Source organism: Python bivittatus, unplaced genomic scaffold (genome assembly GCF_059951505.1).
Source record: "Python bivittatus isolate LINGU-HERP-01145 unplaced genomic scaffold, Pbiv_v1 ctg000480_np1212, whole genome shotgun sequence".
Lineage (NCBI taxonomy): Eukaryota > Metazoa > Chordata > Lepidosauria > Squamata > Pythonidae > Python > Python bivittatus.
The window spans coordinates 106987899-107015308 of NW_028277075.1; the positions used below are offsets into that span (position 1 = coordinate 106987899).

The following is a 27410-nucleotide window of genomic DNA, read 5'->3' on the forward strand; positions in this document are numbered from 1 at the left end:
GGAGCTTGTCGTAACCCGAAAAGTTCGTTAACAGAGGCGTTCGTAACCCGAGGTACCACTGTACTTGTATCAGCATATAGGAGTTCAAAAGACCATTAAAGTTCTCTTTCAAAAGTATTCTTGGAGATTACAGTACTTTCTTATACAACTAATGAAATGCATTTGAAATTACTTGGCACAAAAATGGCACAAGTATGCTCCATTTTGGGACTGTTGATTTCTGGACAGGGAGATAAAACAAGAGACCTTAATATACGAGGTATAAAAGCTATATATGAAATTCCATCAGTGTAGTTTTATTCCAACCCATGTTACATGAGTTATTTGTATTGCTTCTGCAGGAGAGTTGAAGTAGGTTGTCAAATTCCCCTTCCTGAAAACTTTTTGGTTGGATGATGCCTATACTATGCTTCTGAATCTCTCCATTAAAGTATCTGTTCCTTCAAATTACATATAGCAATTACAATATATTGGCTGTTTTTGGGGTTTTATTAGTCGAGCTACGTGTATTGTGGTTGTCCTATTAACATTGTTTGATGCTGTAGAAACCCCACTGCCAAGTGCTCATGGTAGATGCCTACAAAATATGGTTAGGGTTACAATAAAGCCTGAGGACTTCTGTTTCTCTGAAGAGTTTTGGTTGTATGTATTGCCAAGGCATTCAAAGAGTCATCTAATTTAAATAAGTGTCTCTTTTAAAAGAAGAAGTAAAAAAAGGGAGAAAGAAACCAGAGTGGGAGGGAAAAAGGTAGTCTTGAAACTTAGGAAGCCCTTGGCTTACATGTTTTTACACCGCTCATATTGAAATTTGTTTTCCTTTCATCTCTTTCCCAGTAAAAGCAGCAGTGAGGTTTATCCCTTTAGCTTCCTCAGGACTTCCTTTCAGAATTCCCAATCTATTACAGCACATTCACATACCAGAAACAAGATGCCTTTTCATGCTGTCAACCTTTTTCATCTGAAATGTAAATTAATTCTTGCCTTGACAGAGATCAAAGTAGGGGTATTAACCTTATTGGACCCTTTCTCCATCAGAATCTGTTCCAAAGACTAGGAGGCTGGTGTTGTTGGTGTCTGAGAGGAGAAAGCAGCCTTCAGTGTTATCTATGGCCCACTTCCAGGCAGTCCTCTTGTCTACAAGTCACCATTTCAAAAGCAGTGGTTTCTTTTGTAAATGACCTTATCATTACTTTATACTGTGTGATGGGGGGGCGGGGGGCGGGGGGGGGATGATTTGCCTGAATAATTCTTCTAGGATTAGCCTGCTCATTTTAATTGTTGGGTGGAGGAGGCTACATTCAGATTTCAGAATATTCTTTGAATGGTTTTGACAGCAAGAGATCGCAGGCTGGATAGAAAGTCTTGTTCAGGTTGTTTATTTTCCCTTAAGGCAGTCTTTAGAGATAGGATGCATTTGCATTTTGAAAATAAATAGATTCTCAAATACACAAGTGGCTAGGCAAGCAGTAGAACAGACATTGATAAAACATGTGGAAAAAAGTAAATGTGTTCTAAGAAAAAAAGGCTTCCATGTTCGCTGCCTTGGGGGCTCCACAGCAGAGTTCAAAGGTGGGATAGAAATATTTTAATAAATGTAGAAACCCAGAGTATGTGAGAAATAAATTTATTGCTGAATTGAGGTTGGGAAACTGATATCATAATTTGAAATTTAATTGGATTTATTTAAGTTGTGAAATCAGATATGCCCCCAGGATAAATTATATGAATTCATCATTGCTTTATCTTATGTACTGCTGAAATTTAGTGAAGTATTATTTCCTCTTTTTTAAGACTAAGCAATGTGGGGGGGGGGGGGAGGAATCCTATCTCCCCTAAAATGCAAAAAAAAAAAAAGTTAAAAAATGGGTCTGATCCTTCCAGTTACCATATCACTATCATACCCCAAGGCCATTAGGGGGCTTTTTTTTTTTTTTTAAGTGCAGCTCATAGTAGCAAAAGCATTGCTCTCTTTAGTTCAACCATTCTAATCAGGTAGGTGAAGTCACCTGCATGCTTAATTCTCTTTGTCTCCTCATCCCCAGTTGTTGCAACACAATCATACTTCTACATTTTTTATTATTAAAAACTTTAGATGGTTAATTTTAATTCCACTTATTTCATTTTGCATTCTGGGAATCAAGTTTGCCTCATTGCTCTGTATAGCACCAGCTCAGTGATAGCTAAGAACCAGAAATCAGTGATAATCATGTTTCCCCCTGATTATCCCCAGCCTTCCCTATCTTGGTGTCTTCCAGATGTATTGAATTAGCCTAGAATTGTCTGTGTTGACCACGAGGAACATCTGCAGACTACAAAGTTGCTTTACAATTTCAGGTTGAATTTCTATATCCATTTAAAGAATTTGAGGAATCTTTTAAGAGAGTTGAGAATACCCTGGTTCAATACATAAGTCGGCTTTATAAAGCTTTTATATTATATTTAGGAATGTTGACAGGCTTTCCTAAAACATTATAGATTTGGCTTCGCTTTTTAAAAACATTTTAATGGACTATTGGCTTTGAGTTGTGTTATTATTGCCAAAGATTTGACTCCTTCATTTAAAGAAAAATCTTCTCTTTGATCGAATAATCTTTGAGGCATCTCATAAATACTACAACAATAATAGGATAAATAGAAGGCAAGTGACAGTGGTACAATAAGTGGTGCAACTCTGTTCCATTAAAAGGTTCAACAAATGAAACAGCTTTTACCTGCTGCCTACAAGAAAATAAAATGTTTATCACACAAATAGGTTTTGGGACTATGTTCCATAGTTAGAAAGCTGCAACAGAAAACTACAGACTTCTGTTGAGGATTTGGTATATGCCCATGTGTGCTGAAGAAGACAGTTCTTAACATTCTCTAGTCCCAGTCTAAAAAACAGGATTTTAAATGGTGTCCAGAAACAAACTGTCAAGAACCCTGACTAGTCTGAGGAAGATACACATGAGAAGAAAACAAAGGCTGCCCCATTCAGAGGGCACCTTAGTGCACCCTCTTGGAGTTGCCAGCATAGTTGTCTCCCACAAAGATATGGGCCTGACTTATTTAGTTAGGGTTAGTTCCAGTATCATTTTCACAAGAGTATTGTGAAAGCCAGCCCAGGTACCCCCATTCCTGTTTTGTAATGTAACTCTCTATTTATCTGTTCAATTTCATGCTGTTTTACTTACCATTTCTCTTCTGTATTAATATCATTTTTAAATTTTATTTCTGTCTTCTAAGGAATTAGGCACCCCACCCAGTGCTATATCATATGCATATTGAATAAGCATTCCCTTTACCTCTTCCCACAAGTCATTAATAAAAATATTGAAAAATAAAGGATCCTGGACTGAACTTCATTGCATACCGCTTAATATGTTCTCCCACTTGAATGAAGAACCACTAATGAGCAATTGGTATATAATTTTTGAGACAGTCATGTATCCACTTAATTGTCACGCCATCCAGCCCCACGCTTAATTAGAAATCAGAAAGTCATGAGGTACTTTATCAAATCAAAATATATTATACATTCCACCATCTACTAAGGAAGTTAACTCTTTAAAAAAAAGGGAATAAGATTAGTCTGTCAAGACAGACGAATTCATGCTGATTTTTGGTAATTACTGCATTGTTTTCAAAGTACTTAAAGATCAACCATTTTATGATTGTGTCTGAAATATCAATATAAAACTGATTAGTCTGTAATTCACTGTTTTATATCTCTTCATTGAAGGGAATATAGAAAATCATTTTAGTTGTCCATCTCTTAACTATTTGTTCTCTCCAAAAAATGATGTGTCTATATTACCTGGCTTATAGCTCACTAGAGCATTGTTTTCTCCAAGGCAGAATGGGAAGATAAATGGCCCATTTTTTTCTGTCTACCAAATTTGAGCCGTGATGTGGACCATATGTACATTGTGATACATTTTATACAACTGCTTACAAAGACACAAGAGCTTTAGAATAAGCTCTGTATAAATTCTTAGGAACTGTGTTTCAGCTTCCTTTTTGTATGCAAAATGCTGTTCCTCAGCTAGAATTCAGTTTTGTCTCTACTAAGGCTTGTATGAAATTCTGCTGATTAAAGTTCTGGCTAAAACTAGCCTTTCTGGAAGGATCCTCAGCCCAGTTAATTTTCACTGATAAGTTTGTTTCTTCCAAGAAGAAAAGCATAGTCTCAAATCCAAGTTATTGCAGCCCAATTCTTGATGATATTGGGGCATGAGAGAGTCACTATTGCAAGGAGCTGTGGTTGATCACCCACCCAATGTCAGCTGGATGATCAGCCACATGATTCCCTTCCTCGGCTCTTTGATTTTTTTTTTTTTTTTGCCTTTCAGTCATTGTTGACTCCTGGTAACTGAAATGTTCTTAGCAAGGGTTTTTGGAAATGGCTTGCTCTTGCCTCCTTCCTAGGGCTGAGAGAGAGTGACTGGCCCAAGGTCATCCAGCTGGCTTCATGCCTAAGGTGGGACTAGAATTCAGGGTCTCCCAGTTTCTAGCCTGATGCCTTAACCACTACACCAGATTGGTTCTCCCATCTGATATTAGCAACATATTTTGTAAACATGTGAATTGCTTTGCATCTGTATGAACACTATTAAGGGTAAAAATCTTCCTGCATGGGATGTTTGATATCCATGCATGTTTGTATTGCATTACTTCTGACATTCTACATTTAGGGAGGCATTAAGAAGAATCATGTAACTTCTTCATTAGCCACAAAAAAACAGCACCAAATTCAACACTGACTTTTCTCATGTGACTGTACTTGCCTGCTGAGATAGTGTTCAGAGGCATCTCTATAATAGTAGGTGACCTGATCCCCTCAGGCTTCTTTGGAATGGAAGTCATTTACTTCTACAATCCCTTCAGCTCTGTGGGCAAGAGATTGTAGATGCTGTAGCCCAAAATGTATGGAAAGCAGAAGGTTGGTTGCTCCTATTCTGTGTTTCTACAACTGAGACATGAGTGAGTGGAATTATTCAGAGGTCATATCAGTGGCTGTTCTTAGGCTCCAACATCGTCTGCTAAAGTGAGGCACCGTCTCACTTCTTTACTTCCTAGGATGGCTGTTTTAGTCACTGTTTTAAAGATATGTTTAATATTGTTGATGGGTATTATGTTTTGCTGCTGGTATTTTGTGTTTTATGATATAGAGAGGTAAGCCTTTAATTACTCAGTATTGAAGAAAAGGAAGGATGAAAGTGTATTAAAATAGATAAAATAAAAATATTTGCCAGGGAGATACTTACAACGATAAGTATCTTGTTAATGCTCAGAATAAATGGTGATTCAATTTTCTCCACAGAAATAGCTTGCTGACAAAATCCATCTGTAGCTGTTCTCAGATCAGACCTTTGGCATGGCCATTCATTTGTAATGGTCAGTAAACTACGTAGCCTGGAGGGTGGTTGCAGCAAGAGGCTGCAAAACTGAAACAAATCTGAATTTGTTTCTTTCTAGGGCTTGAACTAAGAGTATTCTGTATGCTGCATACAGCAAAATGCCAGAGAATGCCGCTCCATTTTTAATCTTATTTTTATTAATGGTTGTTTAGCTTTTAGGGGATATTTAACACGCAAAAATTATACAAGAAGGAAGAACAGCATTGGCTATAAAACAGATGTGGAATCAATGGATTTTGTTTCCAGCCTCAGATACGAAGAAAATGGGTAAGTTTTAATTATTCTGTTCAAAGAGAATCTTTAGAAAAAGTATGTAGAGGGAGACACTTTCTTCACTAAATCCCAGTTACCTTGCTGGCAGCAAAGGCAACTCAGAGTTGGTCCTGAGCAACTACTCATCATGAGCTGCAATCCAACACTGCTTCTGAAGAATGTGCCTGTTCATGCAAGTTTGTGAATATGATTTGTAGCATTCACATGTCAAGTGCTTAGTTTCATACTTTAGATAGTTAATCTAATCTTTATTATAGTCACTGACCAGTCAAAACTAAGTATATACTGAAATAAAGCAAACAAAACAATAATACAATAGTCATGTTGGCAAGATGCAGTTAAAGCTCAGGACCTAAATCACTAAACATCGCTAACCTGATTCCTGAAATGCCATTTGGTGGACTCAACAAGCCATAGCACAAAATTTACCAGCATTAAGAGTAACAGCTGTATCTGAGTCTACCAATAAAAAAAAAGAAGTATAAAACATAACCAACCTTCTTGGTCTATTAGTAAAAAATGGACAATGAAAAGAGCCATATGTAGAACATGAGCCACAGTCTCCACCTCACCTGATCCAGAGAGTAGATCTGGTCTCCCATAGGATTGTTATGAAAGTTACCCTCCAAGACTGCCAGAGGTAAAACATTAAGGTGAGACAATGTGTTCCTCTTTAGATGTTATAACTCTTTTCCCTTGAGAAGCATTATGTGCTAAGTAGCCTCTTATAAGCCTTTTATTCCTTGAATATTGGAGAATGTAAAAATTCTTCTTTAGCACTCTGTCAGACATGTCCTCCAAAGCCAGAGTTTGATATCTCCCCTTAACTGTATGCCTTAAAAGATGAAAAACCATTTTTACCAAATGGCATCTTCAGGCAAGCTGTTTCCAAGCTGCTTCTCATGTGGATCAGTCCAATCTCACATTTTCTGTGTCAGGACTGCATATTCTAATGACACTCTATAGCACACACTTGGGCAGGACACAAGGTAAGCAGTGTATAAATTATGACCTCTGCCTAGAGCTGGTATTGTACCATGGAAAGTGTTTAGCATAAATCTTTCCATTGGGGAACGTAGCTTTTGAATGGGCTGCAAAAAGGTTTATTCTCTCTTTTCTCAATTTCCATACACTGTATCTCTGCCTAGATCATATATTTTTTCTGGCTGCTTCTTAAGCCATCTAGAACAGTATTACGCATTTGCCTCTATCTCAGGACAGAATCCAATGAGGTATTTCCATAAGTAGAAGCAATTTCTGCTCAATGAACAGGAGGTGGTCAATTCTCCCTGCCCCTTTCCCCAGGATATCTTCAAAATTTATTCCAGAGAGCAGATTGTGAGCATGTGCAATGAGGAAAAGTGAATAACTAAAGAAGCAGAGTTCCAGCGCCTAAAAGATATGGTGGTGAAGCAATGATTGCAATCACCTTACAGAGAATTAAACAAATCTCTTGTCAGACAAATAACACAGCAGCTGTTATTTCCCCCAATCCCCCTTTTTCTGGCCAATATGAAAACCAACTATGGAAACACCTTTTCCTGTAGAGAGTTTAGAAAAACTGATACTTGCCCATTGCAATCAAATACATGGCAAATTAGATGTGAGTCTAAATGAATGTAGGTTTGCTCACTGAGAAGAGGGGAGTAGGACTGCAGCCTTCTTAAGCATAATTAAATAATCTGAGCAAAAGCGAAAATATGGATTACATCTGCAGCTTTTTGTCAGCTTCTGAAAGACAACAAACATTGCTTCACTTCCACCTTCTCCCACTTTCTGACCACTGGTATACAATATATTAACAAAATATTATATCTTGTTACCTGCATCAAGTTTACCCACATCAAGTTTATCAAAGAGAGCTAGGCTTATTCACAAATCTCTTTACTGTACTCCGTGCCATTTCCCAAGCAAATAATAAACTTCTGAGCTCCTGGGTGCAAAGGGAATCATCTGCCCTAAACTGTAGTAGGAAGTAATTAGCAAATTCAATTTAACACTGTCAGGTTGCCTTCGCCCTTGAGTGGCTGCAAAAAGATTGAGGTTTTAGCCACAGGAGGAAATCCTCCATTGATTAAATTGAGTGTCAACGGGGCATGCGCAGATGAAGCCCCCCCGGGTGGAAAACTAAACAGTCTGAAAGGAACAGCATGAAGCTGTCAGTTCACTGGGACTCAGGATGTCTTGAAACAGGAAATCTGTAAGAGTTAGTGAGATGGGTTGGCAGCTCCTTGAGCTTCATTCCAGGGTCTTGGTGTGGTCCCTGGAAACCTACAAAAGTTGCTGCAAAATTGCCGTTTTATTGAGTCAAAATGGAGGTAATTTATGAAAGACATGATCGGAGAACAATCCTGTTAACTTTATTGAATGTTATTGTAAATCCAGTCAAAACTCCTGGCATTACTCAGTCATTTTTGTGGTACTGACTGTCAGACTTCCCTCCTTACAGTCTAAACTGAAAAGATTTAACCCAAGGAACAAGAATGGAAGAGTTCTGGTGAACAGTATTTATTAGAAGAAGTTTAGGGTTGCAACACAAGAATTCTGGCAAGTATTCTGCTTTCAAATGAGAAATTTATATATAGGCAGTCTGAGTTGCCAAAACTCTCTTCCATTTCCTTATGGCTTTTTTCTGTGCGGAGGGAAGGAGGTTCTTGCATTTTTCATGAAGGCCAGGCAATCTATATTTGTTCATTGTTTTGGTATCTGCTGTTCCCTTCATCAATATGAGAAATATCTCATACAGATGTTGCCATTATATTGCTACTTTATTCTCCATTAATTTGCCTAATCTCTTTAAAACTGTCCATGCTGTTCCTATATGTGTAAGCAGCTTCATAGCATAGCTATTTATTGCAGGATTGCAATCTTTTTGTATGGGTGGACATATTTGGAATTTGGAGAACGTATTATGAGCACTCTCACAGAATGCTTGCCATAGTGGGTGTGGCCAATCATAAAAGACTCATATTGAACAGCAAAGCACCGGGCTTCAACCATCCATCATGAAATTGTCTCTTTGATCTATGTAAGGTCCAGGGGCTCACTTGGCAGCATGTTAATTTCCCGTTCATTGTTTTAAAAATAAAAATAGGTGGGAAGCAGGCACATCTTGGCAGGTACATTATCACTACCGAGCACCATATTGGGAACTCAGGAACTAAGAACAAGTCATTCCTTTTATATCTCCCACAATTTAGCTCCCCTAGATATCTTCAGATTCAAGTCTAACTAGAGAGAAGATAACTTTTCTCTGTTCACTTTCTCTGCACCAGGTATAATTTTGCACCCCTCTATTCTCCCCCAACCCCACCTAGCCATTTTTTCTAACCCAGAAGCCCTAAATATTGTTAACAGTTAATGATTACAACTTTAGACTATCCTATAATGAAATTTTCTGGATGAAGAAAGTTAAAAATAATAAAATAATGAATTATTATTGGGGCAGCAGGGTATAACTAGTAGCAAGAATTACCACAGTGCTGCACATATACATCAAGTAAAACCAGCAGCAAAATTAAGTGTTGTGAAGATTCTGAAGAACTGAAAGCAGTTCTTAAAATGCCAGGAAATAAAAAGTTGTTCCCCTTGGCACTGAAAAAACTATAAAAGAGGGATCCAGCAACCTTCTTTGGAGATGACATTCTCCAAGAAGAGACACCACTAATGAAAGAATCATACTTTTTTTAGTCACCTCCCCATCTTGTTATTGGGGAAGTTCTATCAATAAATAAAACTTTATTTTCCCTTCCATTATTATATTAGTAGAATTTTTTTCTGTGCCTTTTCAATTTGTGTTATATTTGATAACAATATGGTCAGTGTATGGTCACAGTTTGACAAAGCTTACATCTCTAACAAATCACAATTCTTTTGGGTTAGGATCCCAAGTCATACCCAAAGAATCAATCTAATTAAATTTGTCATTAAATTAAATTCATTTCTTAAAAATAAATAACATGCAGCATGTTCTTATAATATGCTTTTTTTCTAGTAGTAATAGTTGTTGATCACTGCCTTTAGGCACTATCCTTTGACAGTTCTCATTAATTGAAATAAATGATTAAATAAAGGCCTGTAAGGGATCAGTATAAAATTTATATGATTTGATATATTAAATTTTTATTAAACTAATATGTGATTTCAGTTAAAACAGATGGTATGATTACTCCCAATGTATTTAATATTTTCCTGCCACAATTTGGTGGCAGCCTTGAAAGAGGCTACCTGGAGATCATGTCCAAGCCATTTGTAGCCCTTGAACTTCATGTTTTGCACCTCTCTTGTAAACGTCCTGTTCCCTTCTGTAGCAGTTCTTGAATTTCACTCCCTTCAGTCTTACTGTTGAATAGCTGCTTGGTTTCTTGCAGCTGATAATATAATTTGTAGTCACAAGAGGAGACTTTCTGCTGTGGTTCATTTTTGTCCATGTCGTGTTTCAAAAGCAAAGCAGATGATTTACATTCACTGATGGAACCATTTATCATTTCAATTTATTCTGTGGTATCTCTAAACAAAGTGTACAATACAGCTCACTGTACCTGTCAAGATCTAATAGAAGCCTCAAAGAACATGATACATTCATAATATGCAGAATCTTTTCCCATACCAGATCAAAGGAAATAGTGGAGCTTGGAGGTTTCTCCCCCTCCCTCCCAATGGTAGAGTTGAAAAGATTGATGGATTGCTTTTTTTAAAAAAATCAGATGCTGTAGATTTCATCAGCTTACTAGTAATGAGACTAACAGCACAGTAATACCTAATAAAGTGATTTATAAATTAATCATCGATCTTCTTTTGTGAATATACTTACAGAAGTAAAATCCTGATCTAGATTATTTGATGCATACTGTAATATTTTGGGAGGACCCATACATCACAATCATCACAATCCTAAGCATATGTATTCACAAATACTCCATTGAGTTCAGTGAGCCTTTTTTCAGAGGAAACATGTCCCAGCTCTGAGTTTTGGCTTTTACTGTACTTTACATTTATGGTAAAAATTAAAACAAATAACATATCAAAATTGTAGAAATTATTATTGTTATTGTTATTTAAATCTACATGCTGCCTGCCTTCCAGCAATAGAAGTATGTATGGGATGAGAATGTTAATTATTGCTATGATTAAACTTCTATTACATTGTAGAATTGTCATGGATTGCCCTTTCCTCCTACATTATCTTATACTTTTCCAGAAGATGCCCTAACCCTCCAGAACAGATTTTGGACATATGTAGATAGGGCGCAATAAATTATAGTCAGTGAGATATAAACAAGAGAGAGAGAAAGAGATCAGCTATACAGTATGTAGATATATAGTGCCACTAGCATTCATGGCATTTTAGCAGGGGTGAGCAACATTCAGCCCTCCAGATGTTCTTACTTCACAATTCCCATGAACTCTCTTCATTGAACATTCCTACTTGGGAAGATGAAAGTTGAAATTTGGTAATCTCTGGAGCCATATGTTGCTCATCCATCCTTTGCAGAATATGAGATAGTCCCTAACGTTGATGATCCTGTAGTCTGGTTTTCAATACTGAAGAAAATTACTATGGAGTAGAAAACAGGAGAAACAGAGAAACAGGTTAGGGATCATCTAATGAAGCTGATTAGCAGGAGATTTAAAACAGATTTTAAAAAGTACTTCACATAATACATAATTAACCTGTAGAATTTATTACTGGAAAATGTGATGATGGCACTAACCTGGATAGCTTTAAAAGTGGATTAGATGAATTAATGAAGGACAAGTCTATCAAGGGCTACTAAACCTGAAGACTCAGTGTTAATTCAGGGTTGGGGCAACATGTCTCCAAATACCAATTGCATGGAACAATAGCAAGAGAGAAATATGTCTCCATCTCCTGTTGGCAAGCACCACAGTAGCATCTGGTTGGCTATTGTGAGAAATAAAATGTTGAATTAAAATGGGCTTTGGCTTGATTCAACTGGACCGTTCTTGTGTTCTTGGAGAATCAGTATGTGGTTGTTTCAGCTTTATGTATTTTAAGCTTTGTTGCAGGCTGAGAGTTTGTGCATCTTAGGCCATGGCTTTTACAAACTATGAGACAAAATAGTACAGGAGCCCTGTAGATACAGAGTTCTGGAAGAAGTGGTGAAAATATAAAATGCTGCATATGACAATATTTACCTCATCCATTCACTACATTTTTAAACTTCAGAACAATCTCAGCTCTGAAAAGCACCAAGTGAGCTAACCCTATAGAAGGACTGTCTTTGTGTGAGACGGTAGAACTGAAAAGGTGATATGTTTTCTCAGGCCAACTACTTTCCCCGGCTTCTTTGAATCCCATGATCCCCTGCTTGCCACCTCCCTAACAAACTAAAGGCCAGTAATGAAAATGAATATGGCTAGAAGAAAAACAATGAATGGAAGTAATAATGAGAAGTAATAATGAGAAGAAATAAAAATTCTAATTCCACTCCTTGCTCCCATTTAGTGGTTGTCTGTATTTTAGAGCCCAAACAAAGTAGCTGTGTTCACTGGATGAACTGTTGAAACTTAGGGGTCTGGGACAACAGAGAATATTTTGGCCCCGATACATAAAACCCATCTGTGAAGAGTAACCATTGTTTTTTTTCTTTTTAAAAAAGCTGAAGTGATCAAAGTAAAAAGATGAAGAAAAGGTCTGCAGATTAAAAATGCAGCACTTTTATGAAGCACTTTTCTTACAAAGAAAGAGACTAAAAAGATTTGAGAAAAGGCAGTTAAAAGGGATTGGGTTATTATAGTATGATGAAAGTATGTAAGGTTTGACATGGTAAAAGTGAATAGGAGAAATATGTTTGCCATTGCTTGCATAACTAGAACTAGAGGCCTAGTCTGCCCTGAAAAATATCTCCCAAGAAATGTAGTCAATATCAGTCATATGAAAACTACTTCCTAATAGGTCTTTTGGGGAGGGGGGTGCCTTTGAGTTGGTTTTTGACTCCTGGCAACTGCCTGGACTAGTCCCTGCAGTCTTCTTGGCAAGGTTTCAGAAGTGTTAACCATTGCCTCCTTCCTAGGGCTGAGAGAGTGTGACTGGCCCAAGGCCACCCAGCTAGCTTCGTGCCTCAGGAGGAACTTGAACTCATGGTCTCCCAGTTTATAGCCTGGTGCCTTAACCACTACACCAAACTGGCTCTCTTATATTATTGCACTATTATTATATTATTACGCACTCTTATATTATTACATCTTATAGTATTGCATGACATGATTGGAGTCTTTCCCATGTATTTTTTAAAATGAATATTAAGGCTCATCAGTTCTCATTATAGTAGACAATTATCTATAAAAATCGGGCTATTAGAATATTAGTTTTTCTTCATAGGGATACTTCTATTGGGCCGTCTCTGCTGAAAAAGTATCGACATTTGTGATTAACTTGAATTACGTGAACCATTAGTCATTCTTTATTGGACCTAAACACACTTAGGGCAGGGACCAGATTTCAGCCCAGTTTCCCTCATTTGCAAAATGATTATGGGCTCTATCAGGCATGAATGGAGCATGTAGTCAAGTTGGAACAACCCATGCGCTCTGTTCAAATGTTTGCATAAACACAGAATATTTTAAACTTGGTAGAGGATGCATATATATGTCATTCTTCCAATTACTGTATGTATGGTGGCTGCTGTTTTTGTCCTCTAACCTGGAGACTTCCATCAATGCTCATCTAGGAATCATTCCATGATTGGGACCTTCTGCTATCAGTGGAACACTACAATAATGTTGTGTATAATAATGATTGAATAAGGACAACATTGTAATTTTGCTTTAATCATACTACATGTGTTAATTACCAATTCCAGGATATCTGTGCTATCCTAAAACATTGCTTTGTTGAGTGCTCACTTTGTAACATAATCTGTACTTCCTGTGTTTTGTTTCCTTCTGATCTTGCTTTTCATAATTCCTTTCCTCTTCCTAACAATGTGTAGGTGAACCTGTAATTCAAGATTATAGGACAATATTCAATCTGCACAAAGTAAACCTGATCACTTTTAAGATGAAGCAAGACTCAGAACAGGTTTACACATTGTTTGGTTCTGGCTTAGTATATTGTATGAACCCAATGTTGTGGTTTATATTTCTGTATAAACCCAAGCAATTGTAGTTTATTCAGTAAATCATGATTAGGCAAGGTACATCTTCATACAATGTGTAAATCTGGTTTTCTTGTTATTTTAAGCAGAGAATTTTATTTGATCACCAATGTAATCAGACCGGCTTAATTTACACTTCCAGACTAAAAAAAAAAGTCATCGTTCAGATTGCACACCTCTAAATTTAGTGATACAATTCTCAACTGAGAAATTATGTATGGAGATATCTAGATTAGGGGGAAATGCTTACAAAAATAGCATTTTTATGCATTTTTTTGGTTGTAGATTATGAAAATCATACGAAATTGACTTATGATCATATAATGTCTTGTCCATATCAGAAATATAATGATTTATCCTTACCAGATGAGTGTGTAAAACTTATATATTTGAATATCTCTCAAATCTCTACTCCGTGGTCCTTCAGAGAAATTCATGTGAGCTAATTCCTCTGACAATCCAATGGTCCATTCAGTTCAAGAATCTGCCTTGTATAGTTGTTTGATACAAAGCGGTAACCTGTGAATATTCCCAGAGTCCAGCAAGAGCAGGATGGACTTGAACTAATTAAGTGATGTCAGCTCTGAGGCCAAGCTGAGGTGAAGTAAAATATTTTAGCTATAAACTGCAGGTTATATAACCCAGCACTGGCAGAGAAGCACTTCAGTGGAACTGCTGCCTCGTTACTCTGTAGGTTGCTGTTATTAGCAGGGCTACCATTTCTAGCCTGCAAACTTCCAGACAACCACTGAAAGGAAGCCAAGTGAGTTTTCTGTATCCTTTTGCTGCTATCTTGCGTTTCTCTGGAATTATGTAGTCCAGATGAGGTAGACCTGGTTATTATATTAATTAAAACAGGCATTTAGAAGAAAATAATGTCTGGTTCATTCCAACTTTTCTTTGATTCTAGACAGCACTAAATTTGTACCAGGGTTATATCCTAATATCCTAGCATTATTTTCAGTGCCAGGGCTTCACCTCAAAGCATATGAGGAAAGAACCATTTAAAATTGTCCCTAGAACACTTCAGACTGTATTTCTCTCAGCACAAAAAACTACAGAATTAGAACTTTTTAGATGAGAAAGTTGAACTTCCAGATACACTTATGTCCTGACATTTCTTTTTTTTTAGAAATCTAGCACTAATTCCTAATTCTGAATTGTGAGGGAAAGTAACTCTTCAGCTGGTCGTGATAATCTCCCTTTCTCATTGCTGGGATTGTACATTATGCTAAACCAAGAGTGCAAAAACTGTACCCCATGGACTGTGTGTGGCCCACGAGAACCCATTTTGTTACCCCTCCCCCAGACAACCTGGAACGAATGGACCTAATAATCTTGGCCATTTGGAGAGTGTTTGGGATAGGATTAAGGGGCAAAAAGCATTTTCTCGTCCCTTAAAATCTCACCCCCAAGTTAATTCCAGCCCCCCTGCACTTTTAGATTATGATCTTCAATATGTTGCACAGTCTAGTGTGGACTTTGAGTAGTAAGTGATCTGCACCCCTATGCTAAGTTATACTTCTGGTGTGGTTCTGCCTTATGCTTGATGGGTTAATTCAGCCTTTGGAGCATTGAAAATTTTGATGTATGGTTTAGTATTCTAGGTCATTATGGCTTCTTCAATAAACTGATATGTGAACCCAGTGTTTGAATCCACACTGTTGTTAGGTGTGTATGTGTGAGTATGAAAGAGAGCACAATGTGTGGAGTTTTCAAATAGACAGAGCCCAAGAGATACAGCCTACAAGCAAAAAGTCAGTCTGAATTATTGTAAAGTTGAAGATACAGCTTTGATGGGCTTTCTTTAGGAATGGCAAATTACAGTATTTCCAATATTACTGTATCTGTAAATAAAATATTATAATGATATTTATTATAAGCCCCAGGTAGTTTCTCAGCCAAAGTGTGGGAGGGGGGATTCTCCTCTGTCCTCTAGAATGGGGAATTAGTTATTAGTTAGATAATATGTGACTGTGAGATTTCATGTAGAGAATGTTCTGAGAGCAGAGGACACAACAGCTTGAATTCTCCAACCTTTGTGAAAGGACAATGACTTTCAAAAGTGGCTTGTTTCTTTGATAATCAGTGAGAATAAAAACACATAAATGAGCAAAGCTCTGTGAGCAGGCACAACTTCCCCCTTTCATTTGTGGCCAATGTTTTTAAAATAAGGAAACATTTTTCTTTTGTGTTTCTTTAAATTTATAGTAGAACATTCCATGCATAGTTGTTGCTTTAGAAAATATCCTTTAAAGAAAGTAAATAAAAGAGTAACAGAAATCTTTAGAAATATAATTTGCTGTGCTTAATAGCTATGTTGTAAGAAATTGTTATCAGAGGATTAAACATAATGGGGATAACCAGAAGGGAAATGATATAGAAATTAATGCTATCTTAAGAAGCAATAGCAACAATAACAACATTTTTTCTTGTTTCAGACAGAAAAGTAGCAGCCCTTCTCCTGCAAAACAGTGCTTTCTTGACAAACAAACAAGCAAGGTACTATGAAATTCAGTTTCTAAAATGATATAAGATCCCTGAATCTACAGTTCAGAAGCATGTTCAGAGTTGCTTGGCACAACTATCAGAATATGAAACCGTTAGGAGTATTTTGAAGTCTTGGAGACAAAGCTCTGCTTGCTAAGAACTTTTGTTCTGTGGAAAGATAGGGAGGTACAGTGAACAAGGGAATCAAAAGGCTGGAAATCTGCTGCTGTGAATAAATGTTAGCTGGTCCCTGAGGTGATTTGTCTGTGCACTTCACTTTCTACAGATGTGAGATCCTCTTTTTTTTCACAAGGACCTGAGGTTCTTTGGTAGCACTTTGATATCCTGTTCGAATTCAATATGTGAAATGGAGGAGTCGCTCTGTGACTGGGAGCACAGCCGTCTTTGAAGTCTGATCCAATTTTTGCTGCTTACCATTTGATGTTGCAAGGATGAAATGAAGAAAATGTACAGTTTTTGCCAGTAGCTCTGCTGAGCATATGTAAGATTAAAAAAACAAAATCCCTTGGATGATGTACTTAGAAATGTTAAGCAGATTAATACCTTCCTATAGCCTTTTTTACTTCTAAAGATACAAATTAACTTTGAGCAAAAATCAGCATATATCACATGCCATTATTAGCAGTTCCTCTGTGCCAGTGAGGGAAACACACAGGTAGCAGGTGATGTAGGTGCAAAGCACAGCTGCCGAAGAAATCACAGGGCTTGGCCCATTCAAATATAGGCTCTGGGAGAAAGAGTATCATACAACTCAACAGAACTGGATTGACTAGATACAATCCTAAGCTAACCTTCCCTGGCTGAATCCCTCCAAATGTGATAGACTATTATGCCGGTTGAGAGTTGTAGTTCAATACATCTGAAGGCGCCAGCTTGGGGAAGACGGACTCCAGTCTAGCACTGAACCTTGCCAGAGACCATCCAGTATGTTAAATGTAATACAGTAGTCATAGAATAATGTGCACGTGTCTTGATGACTATAAAGCTTGATTGAAAAACAACTCCGTTTTCTTTTCTTTTCTTTTTTCTTTTCTTAAAAAGATTTTAGCTGATACTTCAGCATCCCTGGCCATTCTAAGGCATTCAGACCAAGTGAAAGATTTGCAGCCTTTCTTCCACACCAGTTTAACTGCAAATCACCAGCTCTCTTGTCCACAAAGACGACCTGAACCACAAGGTAGGAAATATGTTTATGTATGGAAAGACATACTTTTTAACAACTGTCTTTTGTTATGTAAAAAGCCTTATCGTTCCCTTTGAAAGACCGAAAATAGCAAAATCTGCAGAGGTTGAGTTTTCCTGTCAACCTTTTTCTCCTTAATTTTAAGTAATACAAATTAATTACAATATCTATCTTTCCCTGTTGCATGCGTGGGCATTGTCAACTGATGATGTAGTAGTAATTATTTTAAACAATGCAGTGTATCCTAAGGATATATATTTTAGCTATACCAAATACCTTTAGGACTATCTACACCTGCTTGTTCTCACTTTTGCCTACATAACATTTGCAGGATCAAATTCAGATCCTGTAGCCCATGTAGGAGAAATCTGGGACAATTAAGTGAGGATAGTTGGCAGCTAAGATAAAATGGTGTTGAATCAATCATGGTAGATAAACTATGTCTACAAGCAGAAACACAAAATCAAGGGGCAAAGCAAGGTCTGTAGTTAAAAGACTTAGTCCAATGGTCTGTGAGTAAAGAAGCAAAAGTAAATGGGCTTTGTAGAGAAGAGCAGAAAAAGGATAAGAAGGTAAGAAGAACTAGGTTCCAGAAGAAAATTCGTTCAGGAAAGCTGAAGATTATTAGCGTCCAGAATATTCCAAAATGGTTAGAACAGCTTCAGATGTGAAACAATTGTTTCAAACCTGAAATAGGTCTTTTAGAATTTGAAACGGTTCAAATTCAAAACATTTTGCATACCCCTATTCATTGTCAAGATAGGGAAGCTGCTGCTGTCCAAACCAATATACTAGCTTGGCCTGCAAACAGTAGTGTGCTGGAGCCAGCTCACACAGGCTCACGAGAGCTGATTGTTAAATGTTCTGGAATTTTGCAAGTTGGTTGAGAGCAGAGCTGAGCCCTGACACCTAGCATGCCAAACAGCTGTTCCGTGGCTAGTGGTGCAGCATGGCAGTGGCAATAGAGCCTGCAGGGCTGGTTTTTAAACATTTAGCAGTGCACCATTGCCTGCAAATATTTACAATCATTGGATATAAATGATAGCCGATTATTCATCCTGACCAAAATGTCTTAATCCAGGGGTAGGCAGTGGGATCTGCTTTATATTTATTCAATATAAAAATAGACTATGTTTACTAAAATACTGGGGTGTACACTAAAATCCTGGGATGTATAAGGTGCAAGAGGCTTGTAGTAAGAATTGAAGAATTCTGAACTCAGTCATTATACAAATAAACAAAAATTGGGAAAAGCAAGTTGAGAACTAATTGTCCTTAGATAGAATTCACAATTATGTAAATACTCAGTAATCACTCAGCTTCAAGGCCATCAAGCACTGTACAAAGGATCCATTAAGTTGTCGGAAGGGTGGGAAGACAAAGTTACAGATTTGAACCACCGTGAGTATAAGAGGGATTGGTACCTTTATACATAGAGTGAACAATCAACCTCCTTGCTTGGCTTCACTCTTGGCTGCGATGAAGATTCTTATAGGGACTTCCTGTGAGGACATGGCAAGCTAGACATCCCTGAAGGAGCAGGGACGACATTATGGCAGAGATTGGCAGCTGGAAGATGGATCCAGACTGGCGAAAACTCTCCGGAGAAAGGATAGATTGTGAGATCGCCCTCGTGTACTCCAGACAGATGCTCCTCATAAGTAGACTGCAGGAGGTTTTTGTGTTCAGCTAGGGAGTGAGTAGCTTGGAGTCAAGGGATTCCATCCAAGCTCAGAGTCGTAACGTAGTCTTTATGGACAAAAAGCTTGGCCAAGCCTTATTTCTTAATCACCTTTGGAATTACTTTTTTCCTGCTTTTCAAATATTAAGAACCTTCAGAACAGCAAGTTTTATGGCATTCAGTGGGTGAGTTTCATTCAATTCTTAGCAAAAGATGTTTTAAGTACAAGTTTAAGGACTTGGGAAAATTCTTTTTTGGGGGAAATAAATGACAGGGCGATTAGAGTTGTTTTTAGAAAGTCGTAAATGGACTGAAGGTCCAGATGGATTTGAAAGAAGATTTTGAAATTAATTATAGGAATCCTTTCCATGGGAAACAGCTGGTGTTTTGAATTCTGGAAAAAAAACATGATGGGTTGGGACTTTGAAAATTGGACACTAGAGGGTACCAGAAGGAATTAAAATTACAAATAAAGGAGAAGTACACTTAAATTCAACTTGCTAACACAGAATGGAGCAAAATACTTTAACACTGGACATACTAAAGGATATTTGTGCACAATGGACTCAGAAGTTAATTTTAAGAATGTCTGCCTCTATAGCTAGACTGTGTCTAAATGATGTTATGCAAGAGCAACAAGTTCTACCAGACAAGACTGAAATTGATTTGAACATGGATTTAAAAATGACAGGCTACAAGAATGATCTGAAAAAATATGATATACTGGATATACAAATGAAACTGGCTGATGTTTTAATAATTAAAAGGGACATGCAAATAACAAATCAGAAGAGTGACTTGGATAACTTCCTATATTGGATTTACAAAAGAGGCTACAAAAGTTTTGAAGAATTTTGTGAGAAGAGACAAAGAAAAAAGGAAAATAAATCAAGTTCTAGGACATTATTTGAAGGGATTAAAAATCAAGATAGTTAAAAGTAAAGGGAAGGAATATAAATTGGTTTATTTGATTAAGGTTAAAATAGATAAGTTATCTCTGATAACCCTTAGTGGATTTTGCTGACCAGGACTGAATGACCAGGCTGAATGACAATAAAATTTTGTTTATAGATAAGAGATGAGATATGGGAAGAAGAGATCATTTGTTGTAATCAGTTTCAATTTTATTTACGGCCAAAAGGCCCAAAAGCAATTTACAAATATAATCTAAACTTGGCTTTACATAAAACAGTTTAACAAATACAATATTTAATAAATATTACATAATACACTTAAAACCCCAACTCATTGATTTGTTAGTAAAACCTTGTTTTTATAGCCACAGTTAAAAATCTGGCTGTTGTCACTGTAATCTCAGGATTTTTATCTGCAAGTAAAATTTTTACATACTCAGAAGTATCTCTTCCTGGTTTGGATTTTAAAATAGGCCAGATAACTTCCTGCTGAAGACTCTTATAAAATTCTCAATACAATAAAATATGATCCATCATTTCAGGATCAGTACCATTACAGGGACAAAATCTTTGAGAGATGGGGATTTTTTGAAATCTACCATATAGCATATTTGATGGCAACACAATTAATCAGGCTTTAGAAAAGGCTATTCTGAATTTACCTAAATATAAACTATTCAAATATTTAGGGAGTTGAAAAATATATCTGTAGTTAATTCCAAAACTTACAGGTAAACCCAATACTTTGGCTTTAGCCATTAATTCCTGTACTGAATTATCCCATAGTCTTTGTTTGATACAATGAAATGCTGATGACATACCCCTGGAAAATAAATAATCAGGATCAATGCCAATCTGACTTATCTTTTGAGTCACCTGTTTAAACTACGTACATATCTACAAAGGATTCATTTGGGATTTCCTGAAGCAATCCTTCCTTATTTTTTTAAAAAATGTGTGAAACCACATCTGATAGCGCTTAACCCAAAGCATTGCCCAGTTTCTGAGAGAATAACAAAATTTGGAACACAGTTTGGGACACTTAAAAGAGATCTTAAAAATTTCACCTGCAATTGGGCTATGTTATTATTAGCAAATGTGATCCAAATTGGAGCTCCATATAAAATTTGAGATTTTAATTTGGCATTAAAAATGTTTATTGCTGCAGGAACAAATCTTCCTCCTTTTGAGTAAAAATATTGAAGCGAGGCCATCATAGTAGATTTTGCTTTCCGAAGTATTGCCTTACAATGATGTTGCCAGGTTAGAGCATGGTAAATAAAATGCCCAGATAACTAACAACCTCTACTTGTGTTATTATATGATCTTGAATTTTCCAGATGTACTTTTTAACTTTTTTTTCAAAAACCAAAATTTTAGTTTTATCATAGTTAATTTGTAATTGATTGTCTTGGCAATACTTAACTAGTGCCTCAACCAGGTGTTTCAGACCCACTCTAGTACATGAAAGGTGGGGCAGGCTTGAATATCTATCTATCTATCTATCTATCTATCTATCTATCTATCTATCTATCTATCTATCTATCTATCTATCTATCTACCTACCTACCTACCTACCTACCTACCTACCTACCTACCTACCCTACCTACAATATTTGTAAATCATCCCATGTGAGTGTGCAACAAAGTAACAGAATAATATGTAAAGCGGGAAATGTGAGAGGCAAACTAAGAGTCAACAGTTTTTAGTATAGAATTGGCAGTTATGTAAACCCACAACAGCCATTTAGCTTCAAGGCCACCAAGTGCCATGGAAAAAGTTCATTAATTAGTTGGAAGGGGAGGAAGAAAAGGACTGAACCACCAAGGATATAAGAGACACTTGTACTTTTAAGCCAGAGGTGAGCAATCAACTATTTTGTTGGGCTTCATTCTTGGTTATAATAAAAATTCTTATCTAGCCAAGCTATGTCTGTGAGTCTTCTGCCCAATCCAAGCCTAGGAAATAGGTTTAGCTGTGATACATTGTCAAGTTCTGTTCAATGGCAGCCTAACAAAAATTGACTCTTGATTATCCTGAGCTTTCTTCATTAGTTAATTTAAGATATGTATGTGGGGCGAAGGGGGTGTTTTCTTGTTATTGTTAAATAATGGGAATCAGAAATCCTTGATGGCCCAGAGGCTTAGTAATAAATCCAGACCATTTTGCCCAGTCCATGATGACAGTATTTTAATACATCTGAAATGTCAAATCTGTAGCAGGAAGGGAACAATGGGTGAAAGCAAACTATCCAGATAACATTTATAGTTGAGATCTGATACTTTACTGCAAATTATTAATCCCCCCTCCCCCAGTAAGGCCTTGAGGATTGTTACATTTATTTGTTTATTTGAAATACATAGTGCAGTGAACCAACTGAGTCTGTGGGTGGGAAATGCTTCTCTCCGAGAAACCCTCTGGCCTTGCCTCCTGTTTTGGGGTAGCAGCTTGGTAGTTCTCATTGTGGCCACCTGTCTTTCATATGGCACTCACCTGGTATCTTCTCCTAATCCTAGCCTGTAAGAGAGATAGGGCACTTACAACCTGTGCTGCCTTTCTGACAGTTAGCAAAGCAATTTTAATACAAAAAGCAAGGCAATTTTAATAGTGAGATCTCCTAGCTCGGTAGATAATTAAATTAACATGACAGGTTAGAAGACATTTATAAAGAAAAAAATGATGTTTCCTATGCCGCCTGACAGAGGGATATGAGGCTAAGGTTATATGTCAAATTCTTAATTTTTACAGATAAATAAGAACGTTGAGCTGTAGCATCCCAGAAGCATAAATAAAAAACCAGAACTATTTCCTGGCTATATATTTTACCTAATTCTACAGAGTTAGAACACTTTTGAAATAGATATGCCTTGTGCTTCGGTTATCTGGACTCCTTCAGCTTCTTGGAAATTCCCCAACTTTAATCTGAGAATTATGTTAGTTCCCTGTTTTTCTGGCTCACCGCTTCTGTGGTTCTGCCCATGGTTTTAAAAGGAACTCTCTTTCTTTTTCTAGCAAAGAGAGGGACTGGATTCTGCACGGGATCAAGAGTTGTATCTCAGGCAAAGGAAGGTGGGTGGGGAATGTTTGTAGTCTGCATGAAGAGATGTGTATTCTCTCCGAGTTCTGCTGGCTGGTAGGGGCACTATATTCGTAATGCTTACAGCCCTCTTTCAAAATAGATCCTAGGACAATTCACATTATAACATTATAGTAATTTGAAAACAATTCAAATTAAACAATCAGCCAACAGTATGGCAACAGAAAAAGCCCCAAATGTATATCAATGTATTCTTTTCTGTGCTTATTATAAAAAACATTGATCGTGTTCTAATTAAGCATTCAATTAATTAATAAGAAGCAGAAAGAAAGGGCAATCTGGAATATTATTTGCATTCAAGGTACGGGCTGCACTATCTTGTGCAGTTAAGGCAGAAGTAAGTCTATGGAGATTTCTTCCATGTTAGGAGGCATATGGTCACAGTCTGTCACATACGGAGTAGTTTCCACTGCAAAATCTGAATCTTCTCTAAATACAAGAGGAAATTCATTATTTCCTTATTATGATTTTCACTTTACATAGACTCTTGAAGATGTGTGCATTACACTGGAACCTTTTAAAGGGATTCCATATTAAAAAATAAATCTGCCAAATGAGACCATTACCTCCATACTCTGTGAGTAGTTCAACAAAGCAAAACAAAAATTCAAGATTGCTCCTCTTGAAAAAAATGGTGGAATCCAGGTTCCTTTAGGTGGGGTAATAGAGGCAATGACATGCAAATTCAAAGTCACTTTTAACAAATATTGTGTCAAAGGAGCCCCAATTAACATTTGGTTTTGAGGAAGAACTAGTGGCACCATTGATTTGATGTACAAAAAAATAACTAGGTGGAAAGAGCAAGCATGTAACCACAGAATTTCCCAGTAATGCATTTAAGGCACTTAAAGAGGCAATGATTATCAATCACTCTTAAATGAGTGAGCATTAAAGAAATAAACCTGTTGAAGACTAATAGCCTCTTCCAGCAGTTTCAGAAGGCATGGCTCTTCAGCTGGAAATTCAGATGCTTTCACACGCCAGTGAGCCTGAATTGCTCTCAACGTCTGATGGGATGGTTTAAGCATACGGCACTTGAGCCAAAATAAAATGGCAAATATAGACCCTTATTTTAGGAAAGGAATGTAGCAAAAAGAATAAGGAAAAAACAACCCTTTCAAGGGACTCTGCAGCCCAATCCCATGCAGGTTTGCCTATAAATTTGTGGTGCTTAGTGACACATGCATGTGGGCAAGGTGATACATGCCACAGTCTTGAGAAATATCTTTTTCACAGAAAGCCATTTTCAGATTGGGTGTTAATGAAACAAAACTGACTAGAGGGCTAATGGTGCTTAACCTTTTTCTCAGGCACCACTTATTTATTCCAAATACAGGATCATTCCTCAATTTGGTTTCCTCTAGATGTGTTGGGACTACCATTCCTAGAATTGTCCACCTTGGCTCTGCTGGTTGACAGTTCTGAGTGTTGTAGTGCCAACATACCCTAGAGGGTTTCAGGTTGGAGAAAGTGGTGTCAGAATGTCCCCCGGTTCTCTACGGAAGGAAAGGACATCTTAAGTAAGGGTTGTCTCCACAGGCAAGGGCAGCACTTAGCTGACCTTAGCTGGTTATGAACGCTTAGCAGGATTGGACCTGTTTAGTACTTAGATGGGAAACCACCAGGAATTTAAAGGGCTTGTAGATTAGACTAAGATAAAGCCAGAGAAGCAACCCCCACCTCCCAAAAAAGAAACAGGCAACGGCAAGCCACTTCCATATTTATTGCTCAGAAAACAACATGGAGTGTATCAAGGGTTAGGGTTTTAAAGAGGTCTTTACCTCTTTAAATAAGGACTATCAAAGAAATCAGAAAAGCTTGCTCCCTTTTAAAATGCCAGTGATCAGTATACATCAGAGCAAAGTCTTTGTTCTTGATATAAAACTCAAGAACTCAGATCTTTCCTTTTTTTCCCCAGTTGAAATCTTAAACTGTTTGGTTTTCTTCTTGAATAAGCAAGTAAGACCTTCTCAGATATGTTTAACACAAAACCCCAAATGTTTTGATTGGTTTCACACCATCTCTATGCCTGGGTATTGTAGTGCTCAAAAACTAGTATTTGTGATGCTTGCAGTTGTGTTCCAATTGTTTGGAATTTGGCAGAATATATCCATGTGGCTGGGCCATGAGGCTCCATTAATTATTAGGTAGGAAACCTACAATTTCCTCTGCACCTCCTCCCATGCACATTTCCATTCTGTGGTGGTATGACTCATATTGCTGCTGAGAAGCTCTTACTCCTTTTCTGCATTGGGTCTCTTCATAATGTGAAATGAGAACCTTCTCAAGGCCCAAACTCACTAAAATAAGGACCACTTTGAGCATCCCTTGTGAAACTATAACTGAACCCCCAACTCTGAGAAGCCCCTTGACAATTTTCTCTTAGTCACAATTCAACCTAAACCCTCATATCTAACTCTGGGAGGTTTCTCTTTATCACCATTATTCCGACTCCTTGGGGCCTGGATGCTTCCCCTTCCTGTGTTCACCTATTATTACAATATTAAATAGAAGTGATGAGCAGATAACCTGTTGTGAATACACAGGCCGTAAACTCTGACATTTGCAGTCAGAAACCATCAGCCTCGTGCCAAAAGATCAATCTACATCCATGAGTGAGACATGCTTTTGATCATGAACAGAGTCAGATTATCCAGTCCCTTTCTCTGCTGGAGATAGAATGTTTGAGTTGTTTTAAAAATAAAGGGCAGGAAAAAGTTGTTGAATCATGGCTGGAAAAAAGTAGGTTTAACATTTCCCCAAATATCCTCTGATAAATAGCTGGAATCTCCGGGAGTTGGGGAAAATCTTTTCTTTTTTTCCAGCTGTAGTTTTTACTCACCTCTTACAAAACTTTACTTGCCTCCTTGAGAGTAACTCCAACTCAAGCCAGGTTATTGGTGCAGTCAGTTCAAGACCTGCTCAATTACAGATGAACTTACTCTGGATTCCAGTTGATATGACTTAAGGATATGACTTAGCTTCCTATGTTCCCTCCTTCCCACCCATCCTCAAATCATGCTGCAGCACTTGGAACCCTGCTCTGGGTATCCCTTTAGGTAGCAAAGCACTCAATGGGCAAAAGGTTGTTAATTGCACTAAATGGCTCTCCTACTCTCTGCTAGCTCTTGATAGAGAGAGAAGAGAGAGAAATGCTCTGTGTTGCCCAAGAAAATTTCCCCCCGCCCTTTTCATTCTGTCATAATTCCAGTTTACCTTGTAAATCATAAGCATCTGCTCTTAATTTACATATGATGGTATTTAATTGCCTAAACCAAATGTTTAAAAAACTGCCAAAAAAGCTATTTGATCTTTTTGTTTATAACCCCAAATTTTATCATAGTTCATAAAAGTTAATTTAATATCTTCAGTAATATTGCAGTCCTTTAAAAACAATTGAATAGAATCTTTATTTAAATTCTGTTTGCTAAAAAGATCTTTTGCAACCTTGTTAAAATCTTCCAACATGCCACTCATACTTAGTGGCACTGACAGAGATCCAACTTAAGTTCCCCAAAGTGTTATTTCACTTCTTGAACCAAGGTTCAGATCCATAGATCCATTTCCAACTAATGGTCCAAAGGACTGGGATGACCATGTGGCCCCTGTTACTGTCTGGGTATCCTCAGATTTCCTAAACCATCTCATGGCTCCCCAAACAAATCCCCAGTCCTGCTGAAAGTCCATATACCCTTTAAATTTAAAATTTTATAGATCAAACTTAGTCAATCATTCCTCCTTAGGCTTTCTGTCGAGGTATGCACTTTCCAGCTCTCCCCCCCTTGCTTTGGCCTGCAGTTTGCAAGCAGCTGAGATCAGGTATCTTGAGACTGTTAGGTGCCTAGCTTTAGTCAATGGAGGGAATTTATTCAGGGAAAACCCATGCAACCCAGTCAGTGAGCTATCTCTCACTGACTTTTACCTTGAGTTCCAGTTATGAGGATCTTGCAACAAGTAACAAGAACACTGAGTTCTAACAATAAAGCTTTATTAGTTTAACAAAATAGGCGCCTACACATTCATACACATTCTCACCCTTCTTGCTACTAGAACTGGTTAAGCATGGGAGAGAACTGGAAACTCTTATCTGGATAAGAAGCATTTGGCCTGTACTTTTTCTTTTTGGAGCTTTTATAGTTCATGCTGCTGTGCAAAATCTCACCATGCACCAGGCTAATTAACAAACAGCCACTTGTTGGTTTACTTCTTTAGCTGGTTTCCACATTCCTCA

General features: G+C 37.4%; 1 protein-coding gene across 1 annotated transcript in view; it reads left to right on the plus strand.

Annotated features, from left to right (window-relative positions):
• MYO3B (myosin IIIB) overlaps window positions 1-27410 on the plus strand; it is a 243282-nt gene that overhangs the window by 183576 nt on the left and 32296 nt on the right. Inside the window, exons 29-31 of the mRNA XM_088145192.1 lie at window positions 5552-5666; window positions 16234-16294; window positions 17345-17480. Of these exons, the coding sequence (XP_088001318.1) occupies window positions 5552-5666; window positions 16234-16294; window positions 17345-17480 (312 nt within the window). The remainder of the gene's footprint in view (window positions 1-5551; window positions 5667-16233; window positions 16295-17344; window positions 17481-27410) is intronic.